General features: G+C 38.3%; 1 protein-coding gene across 1 annotated transcript in view; it reads left to right on the top strand.

Moving 5' to 3' along the window:
• Positions 1-643: 643 nt before the first annotated feature.
• LOC117434442 (polypeptide N-acetylgalactosaminyltransferase 18-like) overlaps positions 644-14,742 on the top strand; it is a 90,920-nt gene continuing 76,821 nt past the window's right edge. Inside the window, exon 1 of the mRNA XM_034056988.3 lies at positions 644-1,296. Coding sequence (XP_033912879.1) covers positions 1,059-1,296 — 238 coding nt within the window. The 5' untranslated portion in view covers positions 644-1,058. The remainder of the gene's footprint in view (positions 1,297-14,742) is intronic.

The raw sequence follows: 14,742 nt of genomic DNA, 5'->3' as shown, positions 1-14,742 counted from the left end.
TTGCATATGTTTTAGTTATTAATGAATGCCCACTTGTTCATCCAAAACATGCAACAGAGCAACGACACAACACAGCCAGTCAATTCCATTAGCATACCAATAATAATGAACGTCCTGTGGCAGCCTGCCAATGGACATATTGATGGTGATTGAGCGAGTCTGAAACGACATGAACTGTTAACCTGAGGTGAAAAAACAGAAGGATTTAAAGGAACCGAAAGAAAACATCTGCCTTATTGACGCTTTAAATAAACGACTTTCTCTAAAACCCTGCCAGTAAAATAGGCCGTGCTGTGGCACTTCAACACCACTCCTTCAAGTAAAGAAAAAAGCACCTGCCGAACTCTGGGCTTAAGGAGCAGGGGTCCATTTAGGGAAGAAAATCTTTGTGAATTATTATTATTTATTTATTTATTTACTTATTTTTATTAATCCTATGTCAATCAAAAAATTAAAACATTTTCATGTTCTTCCTGCAAAGTCGACACGGCATGATAAACATGCACTCAGTCAACACGCAACTTTAACAGAACTGTAGCTATAACAGAGAGACTGATACACAGTTTCTTTGCTAGCTTTAGCACAGGCAGTACAAACACACGCCCTTCTCCGTCCTCATTGGAGTAGCGCGTAACTGAATATGAAATTTTCAACTCTGCTCTGCGTCTCATTGGCCATCAGACCTGCGCTACATGGGTCCCTCTGAACGCTGTAAAGCTATCTAGTTCAAGCTGGAGGTGATTGCAAGGAAAAGGGCGCAAGAGCGGAGATAGCGGGAGGAAAGTTTCCAGGACTTTGCACGTACTGATTTCCCCGTGCATGTTCTCCGCTTCGTTTCAAAAGAATCGAGCGTTGGTGTTGCTCTCCTCCACGCTCCACCCTGCATAGAGCTCCGTCTGGTTCTGGTCGGTCAAATCGGAGAGCTCTCAAATATCCTTGTAAGGAATTTACCTGCCTGAATGGAAATTTACTGACAGAGCTACCAGGAGTGGGGATTATTTACAGGGCACTTCTATTCTTGGTACCAAGCTCTGAAGTCTATATGGAGGGATCTCAGGATGGCTTGCACCAGAAAGACCAAAACGGTGGTGTCTACTTGTGTGATCTTGAGTGGTATGACCAATATCGTGTGCTTGCTTTACGTGGGATGGGTTACTAACTACGTCGCCAATGTGTATGTCAAAGTGCAAGAACCGGTGCCAGAGAAAAAGTTAGAGGAAGACAACAAAGGGGAAACTTTGAGGATTATAGAAAGACTGGATCGGCTGGAGAATGTAGTCAGTCAACACATACAAGGTATCGTATTGCATCCTTTCATCATGTCTGAACAATCTCAAGATTGCGATCAATCAAATAACGGATGCATTGATAAGTAATCAGTGGTATCTTGGTGCATAGCAATTAGCTGTTATCTTAGATGAAATAGCGTTCAGCATTATACATCCAAATCATACTGTTTGCTGGAGTAAAATAAGGTTTTGGAAACGCAGCGCATTTGCAAAGCACCGTGATGCAATGATGCTGTTGTAATCGGATATAAGTCTTGAACTATAGCAACAGTACCAGACCAATCCTCCACAAAGCATTGCTTATCTACAGACAACAAAGAAAGCAATTTGTTTTTAAATATATCTGTCTCTCTCCCTCTCTCTCTCTCTACACACACACACATACACACACACACGAAAGCAATTATTCCCTTTTGTGCATCACCAAAAATCTGTCTGTGTAGGAACATGGTGTTGCCTATTAAAAACTGCTAGTAATGATTAGGGTTAGGGTCAGGATTAGTTGGTTAACCATTAATAATGAAGGAAATACAGTTTAATAATATTATATGTGTTGTGTAAATAGTAAAGGATCATTACATATTTACACCACGGATTTTTATTTATATATATATATATATATATATATATATATATATATATATATATATATATATATATATATATATATATATATATATATGAGTATAGAAACAATAGAAGCAGTCATTTGTGTTTTTATAATCAACATTGAAAACTAGGGCTGCTTTGAACTCTCTATTTGTTGACATACGGTTGTAACATGATACAAACTTCACACCATACGATTATATTTTTAACTCTCAGGAAGTACTATATTTAGGTCTGAATACAAATCTGGATTAAGAGAAAAAATATAGTTAGCTGCGTGGCATGCGTCAAAATTCTACGTGTTGACGGCGGTATAATAATTTCATATTTTTAACTGTTTTGCATAGGCCTGATTTGGCGCAAAGTCGGCTTGTATAAAGTATTTGAAGAACTTGCTGTTCTTAAACCTGCCCCGCGTGTCTCACTGTGTCGTTAAAAGGCGTACATTGTGGGAAAGAATGGAAAGCGAACAAGATGAAAGTAACCAGTACTGTTTGAAACAATAGTTAACAGATCTGCTTCCTACAGGCTTAAATATTGCATCTCACTGACGTTTGCAGAAGTACAGATATTTCAGGTTTAGGGTGCATCATGCTGCAGTGTTCAAGGCAGGATATCAGCACTACACAAATACAGTCACCGTTTACCGATAAAAATGGGGTTACAGTTACCAGTTTAAAACCATATTAAAGACGCAAAGCATGTTTGACTATGTTTAGATTTTTTAACCAGTTGCAAATAATTTGGGAATACAGTACCGCCTTAAACTCGCTGGTTAGCATACATTCCACTGAAAGCTATGGTAAAGTTGTGCCACATTGGCTGGATTTTTCCATTTATGTTCCGTGTTTGAACTAAAACTAAAACAATGAGTATTTTCAGGGTCCGACGTTGGATGAGGAATGTGCTAGCACTGGCTACTAAAAATCTACAGCCCAACAAATCAACATGTGTCCTGCTGTTGAAAACGTGATGATATAGAAGTTTTAATATGCTTACACTTGTAACCTTTTTTTTATTTGTTTTTATTATCACGGGAAGGGGCTACATAAATGTGATTTGTTATTTGGCAGTCATCGAGGTTGTAGAAGTCTATGGGAAATACAGTACAATGCAACACTAGTACTAGTATTTAAACTCCTGTATCACGTTGCTACTGTTCGTCTATATCTCTTGGTCCTCTGTTGGAATTTTAAGCATGGCTATTTTGTTAAGAGGGTTTAATTGGAAAGGGAAGACGCCTCTTTTGGTAAAGCATAGTAAAAAAACACACTGTAAACGTGGTAGAGCATTGTACAAATCATGATAGTAGTGTGCCTCTGATAAAAGCATAGCTAAACATAATTGAGCTTGTTATGTATTGTATGCACTGTTCCTCAGCTAAAGCTATTTGTGTTTATAATGTTACAGATACACACATTGGTTTATCCAGGTATCCACAAATGTATTAGACAAGACAGGTTATTCTGGGGTGAAAAAAGCTCTCATGTCTGTCTTGATGAAAATGTTTTCATTAAGTGCTCTGAACCTTTGACACTGCAATTATTACACAAAGCAATTGGAGTAGTACTTACAATCTTAAGGTTTAATTAGACAGAAAGCCCTTTTAAAATTAAAATGATTTCATTATGTCTTTAAGGACCACAGGCATAAAGAAGAGGCACTACAGACTATCAAGTGTGACGGTTTAAGTGCAAAAATAAATAAATACATAAAGGAAAATAAAACACAATGAAATATCTATTAAGAAAATCAATTGAGCCTTGCAAACAAACAAGTCTTTGAAAGTTGGGTATAAAAAAAGTTCATATGTCAAACCTCTCAAGATTATTGTAGCAGCTGACCAAGTAATAATGTCAGGCACATAAAACATGTGACAGGTGCGATTCAAATCTAAAAAGGAAAATTGTATTGGGCATAATTGATAGTGAGTAATCTGAGCAATTTCGGGGAGTAATCTCAGTGTACAAGGTGACTGTTGGAATCTGTGGGAGCACTGTCTGGTTGGAGTTTCTATACATTTTTTTTTTAATAAATGTATAAATCTTCACAGGAGAAATGTATCAAAATTCCAGTACAGTCTTCTCTTGTGAACACGTCATTCCATGCACAGAACGCACAGCAGAGTTCTATAATTAAATGAACAAAACACTTTTTATGTTCATGAGCAAAAGTAGTTTTGAGCAACTCCGCTTTGCTTTGTGGTCCTGTAACCCAACATGCATGAGATGACATCTCTTATAACAATAAGTAACTTATATTAAAGTAAAAAAAAAAAAAAAAAAACATTTGGGTAAAACTATTAAAAAAAATATATACCCCCCTGGTTATGCCTTCATCAGTGGTCAGATGAAGTACTGACCAACTTGACCTTGTTTTATATACCTTTACCACAATGTAGGGTTACATCTGTTTCACAAACCTGGATTAGAACTAATCTTAAACACTAGACTACCAGCATGTTTTAAGATCTGGATTCATGTAATCATTGTAGAATGAGTAGATAGCGATCTTAAAGAACCAGACTGCCACTCACTCCACAGATAGACATGTGCCTGGCTCGGGATTGTACAGTATGTTGCTCAATATCAGCCGGCTTCAACGGGGTTTAGTAATTTGATAATGCCCAGATATTCTGTTGGGTATCGTGGCACCAATTTAAGACCTTGAAAACAAAAAAGTCATTGTACTGAACTGGTGTAAGAAACGGGAAGTGCTGACCTTTGTAATTTTAGCAGTTGGCAAAATACGTAACTTGGCAAAACTTGTATATTTTTTTTTATTGGAGCAGATACAACATTCTTATGATTCCAAATATACAGTCAAATCCTCAAACCAGCTGAGTCCTGCATCTATCAACAATGTGAGCTTCTTGCATGAAATACTCTCACTGTAGCATATAGCTTACCATAAAAAAGTATTTTCTGCATAACCTCCTTCCAAGGACTAACACTGGTTTGCACTGTGTGCAGGGATTTTGTTTCTTAGCTAAAGGGGTGATGGGATAGGTGTTTCTTGATAATGTATTGGGTGCGGGTCGGACTAGGTGTTTTTGTCTCATATGTGACGAGACTAAAGTGGAGGCGCCTGTTCTGTCCATTAATCCACAAGTATGCCAGCATTCAGTTCTTACAGCACAGTTTCTTCAGGATATCATCGAAACTTGCATGTGTGTTACCTTTGTCTTATTGTTTTGATCCTTATAAATAGTGCATGCACAAGATCCGTTATCTTCTGAAAAAGTGCTTGAAAGCATGGCTGTCATAAGGACTTAAAGGCCAGTTATTAAGTTTCTGTCATAAGAAATTGAGTGTGTTTGCTCCATTGAGTTATTAAGCTAGTCCCTGGAGTCCATCAAACTCTTTCATAAAGGGAGGTATACCAATAAGTCTAACAGAGTCTCTGCACTCAAAGATCCTTTAGTGGTGCTGCAGTGCACAACATATGCTGGGTGTACCACAAATACTTTACTAGTCATCTAATTGGAATAGCAACAAAGGTTTTTTTGTCCAAGCAGAGTGGTGTGTTAAAGCCAGCTTGAAAAGATGTAGCGAGAAGAAAAAACAAAGGCAAGCAGTCTACGCTTCAGCATCACAGATTTTGTATGGCTTACTGTATTAATGATTAAAGGTTGCACCCTTTAGTTCTTTTTTCTGTTCCTGATGTTTTTGGAGAGTTCACAGTGCTGAAGTTGGTGCTGAATTACATTAGTAGCTACTGACATTTTTATAATTAAAATGTCCATTGGTATTTTATAAAAAAAAATAGCTGAGTGGCAGCTCTCTGACAGGCACCGTGACCAATAAACTTTTTGTGAAGTCTAATTTTATAATATCCATGGAGTATCCAATACAGTTACATCCACCGAAGGAAACACTGGTAACTTTTCATTACCTCTTATTATTTTTTTGTAGATCGTTTAGTTTCCCAGACTTTACTAGAATACATTCATGGCCAGTGCAATTGTATTAGAATCCCATCTGAAATTAAGATACCTTTGACTGGACAGAGGATACAGGACGCATAGGAAAGAATGGGTGTCAAATTCTGCTTTAGTTCCCAAGTTGAATTAGCTTTAAGATCTCAGCTAGGTGCCATGTGGATTCCTCATTAAAGATCAATAACTTTTGCTTGTAAGAGTATAGGTATGGTCCAGACCTGAACTCCCAAAGTGGGCCAAGGAGAAACAGCAGGACAACCATACTGTGCTCCCTTCCTAGAATAATGTTCAAAGCACATGCACAGGTTTCACGTATCGTCTGTGTATATATTGTGTGGGGCTGAAAATCACAGTGCTTTTGTGAATCAAGGTTGTGAGAATCAAACATCCAGTGCATGCAAGTCTCTGACCCTAATTTAATGAGTTAAAAAGATATCATTCTCTCTACAACAGATGCGATTCAAAGAGTGGATTTTCCTGGAGTTTTAGATTGAGTACAGATCAAATTAACAGCATGCATAGTTTTCGCTTATTCCCAGGAGGGCTTTTGACAGAAGCTTGTGAAAGCAGTTACAAATGAACTGCTTGGTTTGCATATATCTATATTATATAAAGTAGTGCAGTAGCCACTGATGTCCTGGTTAAAAACAACAGAATTCAGATGATGCTACGAAGAACAACACTCAAAATACATTAAATAAGGTGTCGGAATACGTTGAAATGTGTGAATCTGATATTCCCAATAGACCGTAGTTTACAAAAAAAAAATTCTGCTCGCAGGCAGAGAACACACCAGGCGAATTAAGAGTAAAAATTTACAGTATTTGAGACCTTTTGTGTTTTAGAATTGGTGGTTTCTTTAAACAAAAGATGTAGGAGAATCCATCAGTTGCTGAAAGTTCAGTGTTCACAGTCTGTAGATCTGATTACATAATCATCTTAAAATAGATACAGATTTGTAAAGCCCGCCGCACATAGCCCGACTCAAGCCGTCCCGACTCATCTCATCCACAGCTGTCAACTCTCCCGTATTTCATGGGAGACTCCCGTAATTTGACCCCTTCTCCCGGACAGCTCCCGTAATATAATTTCTCCAGTATTTGGCTATTGACCATATCAGTATGGTCAATAGCTAAATTAATAGACTAAGCGTTTCTTTTTGGTTGCCTCGTGGCGCTGTCTCTGCCGTCTAATCAGCATACGATGCCATGCATAATATGAGGGTCGCTATGTTGGGCTAAGTTATTACAAAAATGTGTACAGGGCAGTATTAATTAAATTTGGATACATAGTAATCACCAGTATCTAGTTGTGGTCAGTAATTCAGTCTTAACAGTTTGGACGCCCAGTCGGGAAAAACTCAGTTGTGACGTCAAACCAAAACTGAGCACAGGTGATCGCAGAATCTGTGTATACTCAGATGAGATGAGTCGTGCTGTGTGCGGCGGGCTTAAGCCTGCACAGCACTGTACAGTTAAGGTTACATGTGATTTAAAATGTACCACAAGGCAGCTGCGTGACATTTCTCCATGGTTTTCTTTACCTTCAGCAGTACTGGAAATGGATTCAGCAGCAGGTAAAGGTTAGCTTGCAGCAGATTCCTGAAGCTTTCCACTGTATTTATTGACATGCCTTGACCTTGTTTTAATTACTCACCCCAGGGAGGACACTTTGGCTACTCAGGATGGCTAATAGATCGTGCAAGTTGTCTGACCAGTTGATGGGCGAAACACACTCCTGTGAAGGCCCTAGTTTCAGTCTGATTGATGACTTTACTTCAGGTGTTATTAGAAGGCATTCGCAGACTGTTCTGGTAGAAATAAAAATGCGACTTACAATAGCTATCATGACAAGGCCTATCAGTCAGCGATGCCTCGGGTGCAAAGGCCAGCAGGGTAGGTCTGTCTCTGGACTGCACGCCTTTACTTCTGACTTCTCAAGAAGATTTATAGTGCCTGATTTGAACCGTCCCTTACTGAAACTTGATTAATATACACTTACTAGCGTGGACTCGTCCCAAGTGATGGGTGTCTGCTGCAGTCCACACTCACCACAGATTTTCATTTTATTATTCATGTTACAACATGTGGTCAAACCCGTACAAAACATTTGCAGCTACCACTTTGTCCAGCACTGTTTGCTATGGACAAGAGAAACAAAGTTATCCTTTTTTTTAAACAGTGAGAATTCAGCCCTAATATTCCAATTTGTCAATTTGTCCACCATCAGTAGGAAAGTCTTAATCCCCCTGATTCCTGTTAAATGTTGGCATGTGTACCAGGCCCTTGGAAGCAGATGAATGGTTTATAGCTCCTAATATCTTAACTGTTACAGTTTGTGTCAATTACTGCATCTGATGGAGGACAAAATAACCATTAACTGCCAGCAGATGAAAACTAGAACCTAGTTTTCAACAGAACCTGCCTGGAATGCAGTCAAATTAATACTGTTGTCCAGAACAGTCAGGTTTTTTAATTTACTGTAATTTGCAAAGCAGTGTAACCCCATTGTATTTGAATAATTTGATTTCCTTATTAACTTCCATTATAATTAGTCTGTCACCCAAATATCATTCAATATGGCTATGGGCAGACCATAGTTAAAAGCTATTGAATCAGTTGTCAAGATTTTTTAAGGCAGGGTGCATTATGGACAAGATGAACTGTCAACACAGATTAGATTGGGAGTGTTTTTGTTTTGTTTTTCTTTGCAAAGTGAAAAAAAACATTCAAGTCAAAACATTATTCATTAAATTAACTAAGTTTCTTTTAGTATTAGTAAACGGGGGAAATAATGATGCTGATTATAATCCTTTGTATGGCAGCAGCAGAGTTTCATTTTGCTCTTGTGCTGTGCTGTGCTGTGCTGTGCTGATGTTTGGGTAATCTTGCTGTGTTATATTCAGTGGGGTTATAAAGCCATGCCGCTCAAACTCACAGCAGTGTAATGAAGACTGGCAGGTGGCAGGCTACAGTTTTCTGGGATTACCACCTCGGGTCATAAAGGGAGCTGCAACCTTCCAGCAAAAACAGCAGACACAGCATTTACACAGGCGCTGTCCTGTCCTGCATTTAAACCATGTACTTAAAACGTTCTTCTGGTTGGCTGTAGAATAAGCGCTGGAAAAACAGATTACAGTATAACACTATAAGTGGTAAAGGTGTTTTGGGGTTGTATTGAACTCAGGATACTGAAATAGAAATAGAAACTACGGTTTTATATGGATAAAACAATTAGATGAAAACTCTTGTTTCCAAGAGCCCAAAGGTAGTTATTATTTTTGAGCCATTCAGATGCAGTGCTGGCATTTTCTTTCTGTCACAGAAAAGCACATCTAATGTGGTTTGCACTGTACAGCTATGGCCATAGCTGTAAGTCTACATAGCCTCTTGGAAGACTTTCTTTTCTTTCAGGCAGCAGCAGGAGTTGATGGGGTGTGCCAACCTGGGCTGCTGTCTGTTTCTGATCTGTATAATTGTGTATTGGGAGCCCCACACCCCAGATAAATCTTCTATATGATTTGCGGGTGCATTACAGGATATGACTTTTCCTTTACAATCTGCAACGCTAACAACTGTTCTGGTATGTTACTGCCCTGGGAACCTCTCTGCTCAACGAGCAAACATGATATTTGTTATCTATCTATACTTTATGAGATTGACACCCTAAATACCAGAGCAGTTTTAAATAAGTCAGGTTCCTGCTGCAGCAGACTCAAGAGAAGGGAATGCAGGTCATTGAACTGATGTACCCCTGGGCAAGAAACAAACACTTGTATATAAATGAGCCTATAGGTTATCAGTATGTGGATCTCTAGAAATTTGCTGGTTTTTTTTATCTTTTGGGATGTGTGTGCAGTGCATAAATAAGTTATTAGTTAATATATCCCTCCCCACCTTTTAATAGATCTGCAGGGTGTCTAAATATATGGTCTCATCTGTTTTATGGGATGGTTTACACGGAGCCCCAGCAGAGCTGTGCAAGTGATATATAAAGGGCTGCTGCTCGGCATGTACGTTTGATCATTAAAGTGTTGTACTGAGCTATTAGGAAATAGAATACAACTGTTGAGACAGAAAGCTGTATTAGCATCATTATAGGGATGTGCAATGCAGTTCTGCATGAATGATCAGCGTATTTATCAAACTATATACAAATATTATTCGAAAAGTTAATCTCCAACAGTTTGTTATATTCTCTCTTGGCTCGCTGCTCTTAAGCAACAGTTTTTAGTTCCCTGACATTAAATCAAGTTGAGATGACCCTGATCAACACTCAGTATGCACTGCAGTTTCCCCAAGTGTATCTGATGTGATCTTGGTAGCAGCGCTTTGTAATTTATTAGCTGGTCATTCATCACATCCATTTGTGTAAGAGAAGCTTCATCCTTGTTTTCTTTCTCTCGTGAGCAGGGAGAGGTTATTTGGGGATTTGAATGGGTCTTCTTATAACAGTGTCAAGGCAACGACACAAAGCAGTTAAGTTTTGTCCTTTAAAATACAACAATAAACAAACAGTTTTTAGGCACGTCAAATTAACAAAACACTCATGATTACAATACAAATCTCCATAGCATTTAACCATAACAAGGAACAGTTTGCTATGCCCCCTTTTGTACCGTCAATCATGACCCCTTGGTTAACTAGTGCAATCGCTCCTCCAATCCGCGGCTGCCACGTCGTTTCCCTTCCGGTTCGATGATTTAGTGTATCATAGCTCCGCCCCCCATCTAGATCACGACTTCCGTCTAATCCTGGGAATGAATTGTCTGGCTATCCAGTCCAGGGCACTCTGTTCTCTTTACACAGCGCCTTCACAGGTCGGGAGGGAGATTTATCACCAAGAATCATTCTGTCTCTGTCACAGTATTGCTCATTAGATATTGTAAAGTAAACGAGTACAGATTGTACTGATGGGCCATATATATGGCTATGATATTGGACAAGGGCAGGACTAGTTGAGAAAAGGATGCCAAAACACAGCTCACATAAAAATGAAGAGCAAGTGCCACCATTAGTTAATAGCTATGTAGCAGATACCAGCGCTTTCATTTTAAAAAAGCTAATTTACAGTGCTTCAAATGCTGTAATTAAAAAAAAAAAAAAAAAAAAAGTTCCATTGGCTTTTTACACTATTATGATGTTATTATATTTTAATATTCAAGTCCAATATTGAAAACGAGATTCCTTCAGTTTTATCTCTTGTCTCTCGCCAGCTTTAACCTTACTAGGTGAATCCTTGTAGGTTCTCAAAGGTCAAAGTCTCACATGATTGTTCTAGAATCAAAAAACACAGACCAGATAACAAGAAGTCTCTTCGGAAGCTCAAAGACTATTAGCATTCATGAGCTAAAAAATTAGGAACGGTAGGGAAATGTGTGCCTTGCCAGCTCTCGCCTGTTAAAAGTTTTCCATGGTCGTGAAATAAGAAGACATTGTACTTTAGCAGTCATGCAACAGTTATGCACCATTTGTGTGAGACATGACGAGTTTGGCAAAGAGAACAATTCGTGCTGTTTAGCCAGTGTTAATCAATTTGTTTCAGGTGTCTCATTTTCATATTTCAGCATGGTGGGAGTTGCCATCTGACACACCAAGAAGTGTGAAATATAAGAGACTATAGAAAGTGAGATTCTCTCATCCTATCACATAATCCATACAGCATTCAGCTGTTTCCATTAAAAGATTATTAACCACAATCCTTTCGTGGTCTTATCCCCCGAAAAAATCAACCAGTAATTATTTGTCTGAGTGCGAAGAATACAGTGAGACTTGGCAAGACAGGGAAAATCATTAATTTAGACGATTTCTCCATTAGGAGGCGGGAGAGGGGCTGGAAGTGGGGCTGTCAAGGATGGTGAAACTTCCAGCCCATTTCATTTGTGATTGAAAGCCTCTTCTGGTAGCTGTTTGACTCATCCCTGATCTCAACCTTGTTCAAACCATCACACTGCGGCAAATTTATTTGTGACTCACACCATCAAATGTAGTCCCTGCTGGTTAGAGCTGAGGTATATTGCCCTTGACCTGTATCGATCTGGCACCATCATGAGACCTCTCCTAAAAAATTATACATTATTTCTTAACGAAACACTGAATTTTTCCAGGACTTTATCTGAAATTTGAATGTTTTCTGCTCTTCATCTTATTTTATGTATTCCAGCTGTGCCACTTAGCTCTATACAGTGTACCCATTTGGATAGATAAAACCAATTTTCAGGCATTTGCTTTACTAACCAGGTCGATTTCCTATGTTCTTTTCCTTCCACCCCACCTCAGGTTGACGTTCACCCTTGCACACTCATTGCACACTGGAGAGTGTAGCTCACTGCATCATAGACAGGTCAGTAGGGTGCTGGGTCACCCAACCTGCACATGGTAAATTGCATTTCTATTAAAACATTATTTAATGAAAAAAAAAAATAACAATTTCTCAGAAGGCTACAGGGTATTGTTCAAAGTTCCTACTTTTCCCCCAGGGATCCTTGTAAGTAATGATGGGTAAGACACTCAGTATACTAACTGCCTTCCATGGAAAGTATACCGTGTTTTATTATACAGTATTAGTTCTGCAGTATTACGTTTGGTGGATGTCTGCATTCACACAGTATTGTTATAATGAATGCGAAGTTTTAGTGGAACAAGTGTTCTTGTTCAAAGTACTGTTCATCCTTCCAGTAAACATCCAGTATGATACAGTTAAAAAAAATACAAATGATTTCCACATTTTAGAACTAGAGGATCCAGTCAATCTCAATATATCCAATTTTTATATAAAGACTTTAGTGTTGCTGCCTTATTTGTGGTTTAGCTTTTAGTAATCCAAAGCTGTAGAATTCAGTGTTGATGTAATATTCCTAAGCAGTCTGGCTCTGAATATCTTTGTTTTCCACGAAGCCCACACTAACACAGTATAGTAATTTAGTCAGTAGTTTAATTAGTTAATAGCCATACAACTGTCTCAATGCTTTAGGTTGTATATCTGTAAACAGAGCTCACTAGACTATGTGCATAATTAGACCGCATTGTGTAACACGTTTTCAATTCAAGTTCCTGTACGAGCTATTGCCTTTACACTGCTGAAATATTTGTTTAAATCAGCCTCTGTGAAATATACAGATAATCCCAGAATCTTAGTGTGTCTGATTTAATCATTCTCCTTATTTCAACAACAATTTAAACAAAAACAATCACCACTAAATAATTCCGTTTCAAGTGACCATGCTTGTAATACAAATGTGTTCACCACAGCCCTGCTTTCGACAAACGACATTTCTGCAAGATTTGTATTCGGCAGTTCAGTTGAGTACAAATAAAACCGAGTGTCAAAGCACAGAATAACACAGTCCTGCCTAGATTGGTGCTGTGCTTAACACAGCAGTTTGAGGTAATAATTCTAACTTCGAACATACTCAGAAATTCATATTTACAGAATATTGAAACTGTTATGAGGGGCAATATTCACACTCGGGACATCTCTTCTGATACTATTGTTATGTCATTACTGTTAATGTTTCTAGTAATATTATTATAACTATTACTAGTAAAAATAAACTGCAAAAGGAAGTGACATTCCCTGCTGAAATAGCCACTGCCGCTTAGGTTCCTGTCTGTTACTATTGCCATTCTGTGTCTCTGCAACTGGACAGAATCCTTTACTTCTAACACCTCCCTGTGTTCATCAGGGTATGTTAGCAAAGTTACACTTATTCACACTACCTGTATACATTAGGAATGAAAACTCTATGATTAGTTAAACATAAAATTGTACTCCTGAAAAGAAATGACATGCATCAAAATAACATTGGACTTGTTTTTAGCATGGTGCATGAATGCAGTTATTTAAGTGCTTTTTTGAATAGTAATATAGCTGCCTGTGAATAGCCTACATAAATTCAGTTTTTCAACAGCATTCATTTGGACACTGTGGGTACATGTCTGCAAAAACATAAACTAGATAGCTAGGTTATTAAAATGGCTCTGCAATGCAATATGTTCACAATAAAATAAACATCAGCACCTGTGAAAATGGTGTGCATCATCTTGTCCATACTGTAGTGTATCTGTCAAGTTATAGCAATCAAAGTGCTTTGTCAATATATATTTAAAGCAGGCATTGTACATGTTTATCAAGCTTGCCATGGCTCTGTTGCAGGCTTTCTATTAATGAGTACAGAGAGTCTTATTAAGTGAAACCCAGTAATCCAGGGCCCGTATATAGTGGTGGTCACCATCCAGTGTGTTAATCATAGGAGCCACACTATTAGAATTTACATTTTTGGGAGATTGTGTGTACTTAATAAAAGGGGCACGATGCAACATTAGTTTAAATATATTTTACTAAGCACAGAAACATGTAGCATGTTGAACCACTTTTTTTATTGAGAGGAAACTTTAATGCAGCTAAAGTAAAATACTACTTCATACATAGTTCTTTTCAACGTCCTTTATAACACATTCTTGATGGTTCTCATATTAATTATTTACTAACAGTTGCTAAGCTAATGTGTTACTGACAAAGAACACCGAGGGCCAAGGTTAGAAGTCTTGACTTGTGAATCCCTTTTCACCAACGTTATCTGCAGATAACACTTTAACACCATGTATGTCTGACTTCTACTGTATGAGGACTACATTAAACAGAGAGGTCCTTAATGGAATAGTTTGCTGAAACCCACTTGCTGATCAGAATGAATGAAGATCAGCAGCCTCTGCTGTAAGGCAAATTGCATCTTTTATTACACACTGTAATATGATGAGAGTGATCAGATGGAACTGCAGACAAATGCACTTTCGATACTGAAATCCAGTGGTTGGGTCAGTCTCAGATTGCATGCTCTAATAGTTTGTTTGGCTACAGCTTAGTCTCCATTGGGTATATTAGCTGTACTACTGTGTATCACAT

This window comes from Acipenser ruthenus, chromosome 28, assembly GCF_902713425.1.
Source record: "Acipenser ruthenus chromosome 28, fAciRut3.2 maternal haplotype, whole genome shotgun sequence".
Taxonomy (NCBI): Eukaryota; Metazoa; Chordata; class Actinopteri; order Acipenseriformes; family Acipenseridae; genus Acipenser; species Acipenser ruthenus.
Note: the sequence above shows the minus strand (reverse complement) of the source record. Positions and strands in the feature narration are given on the sequence as shown.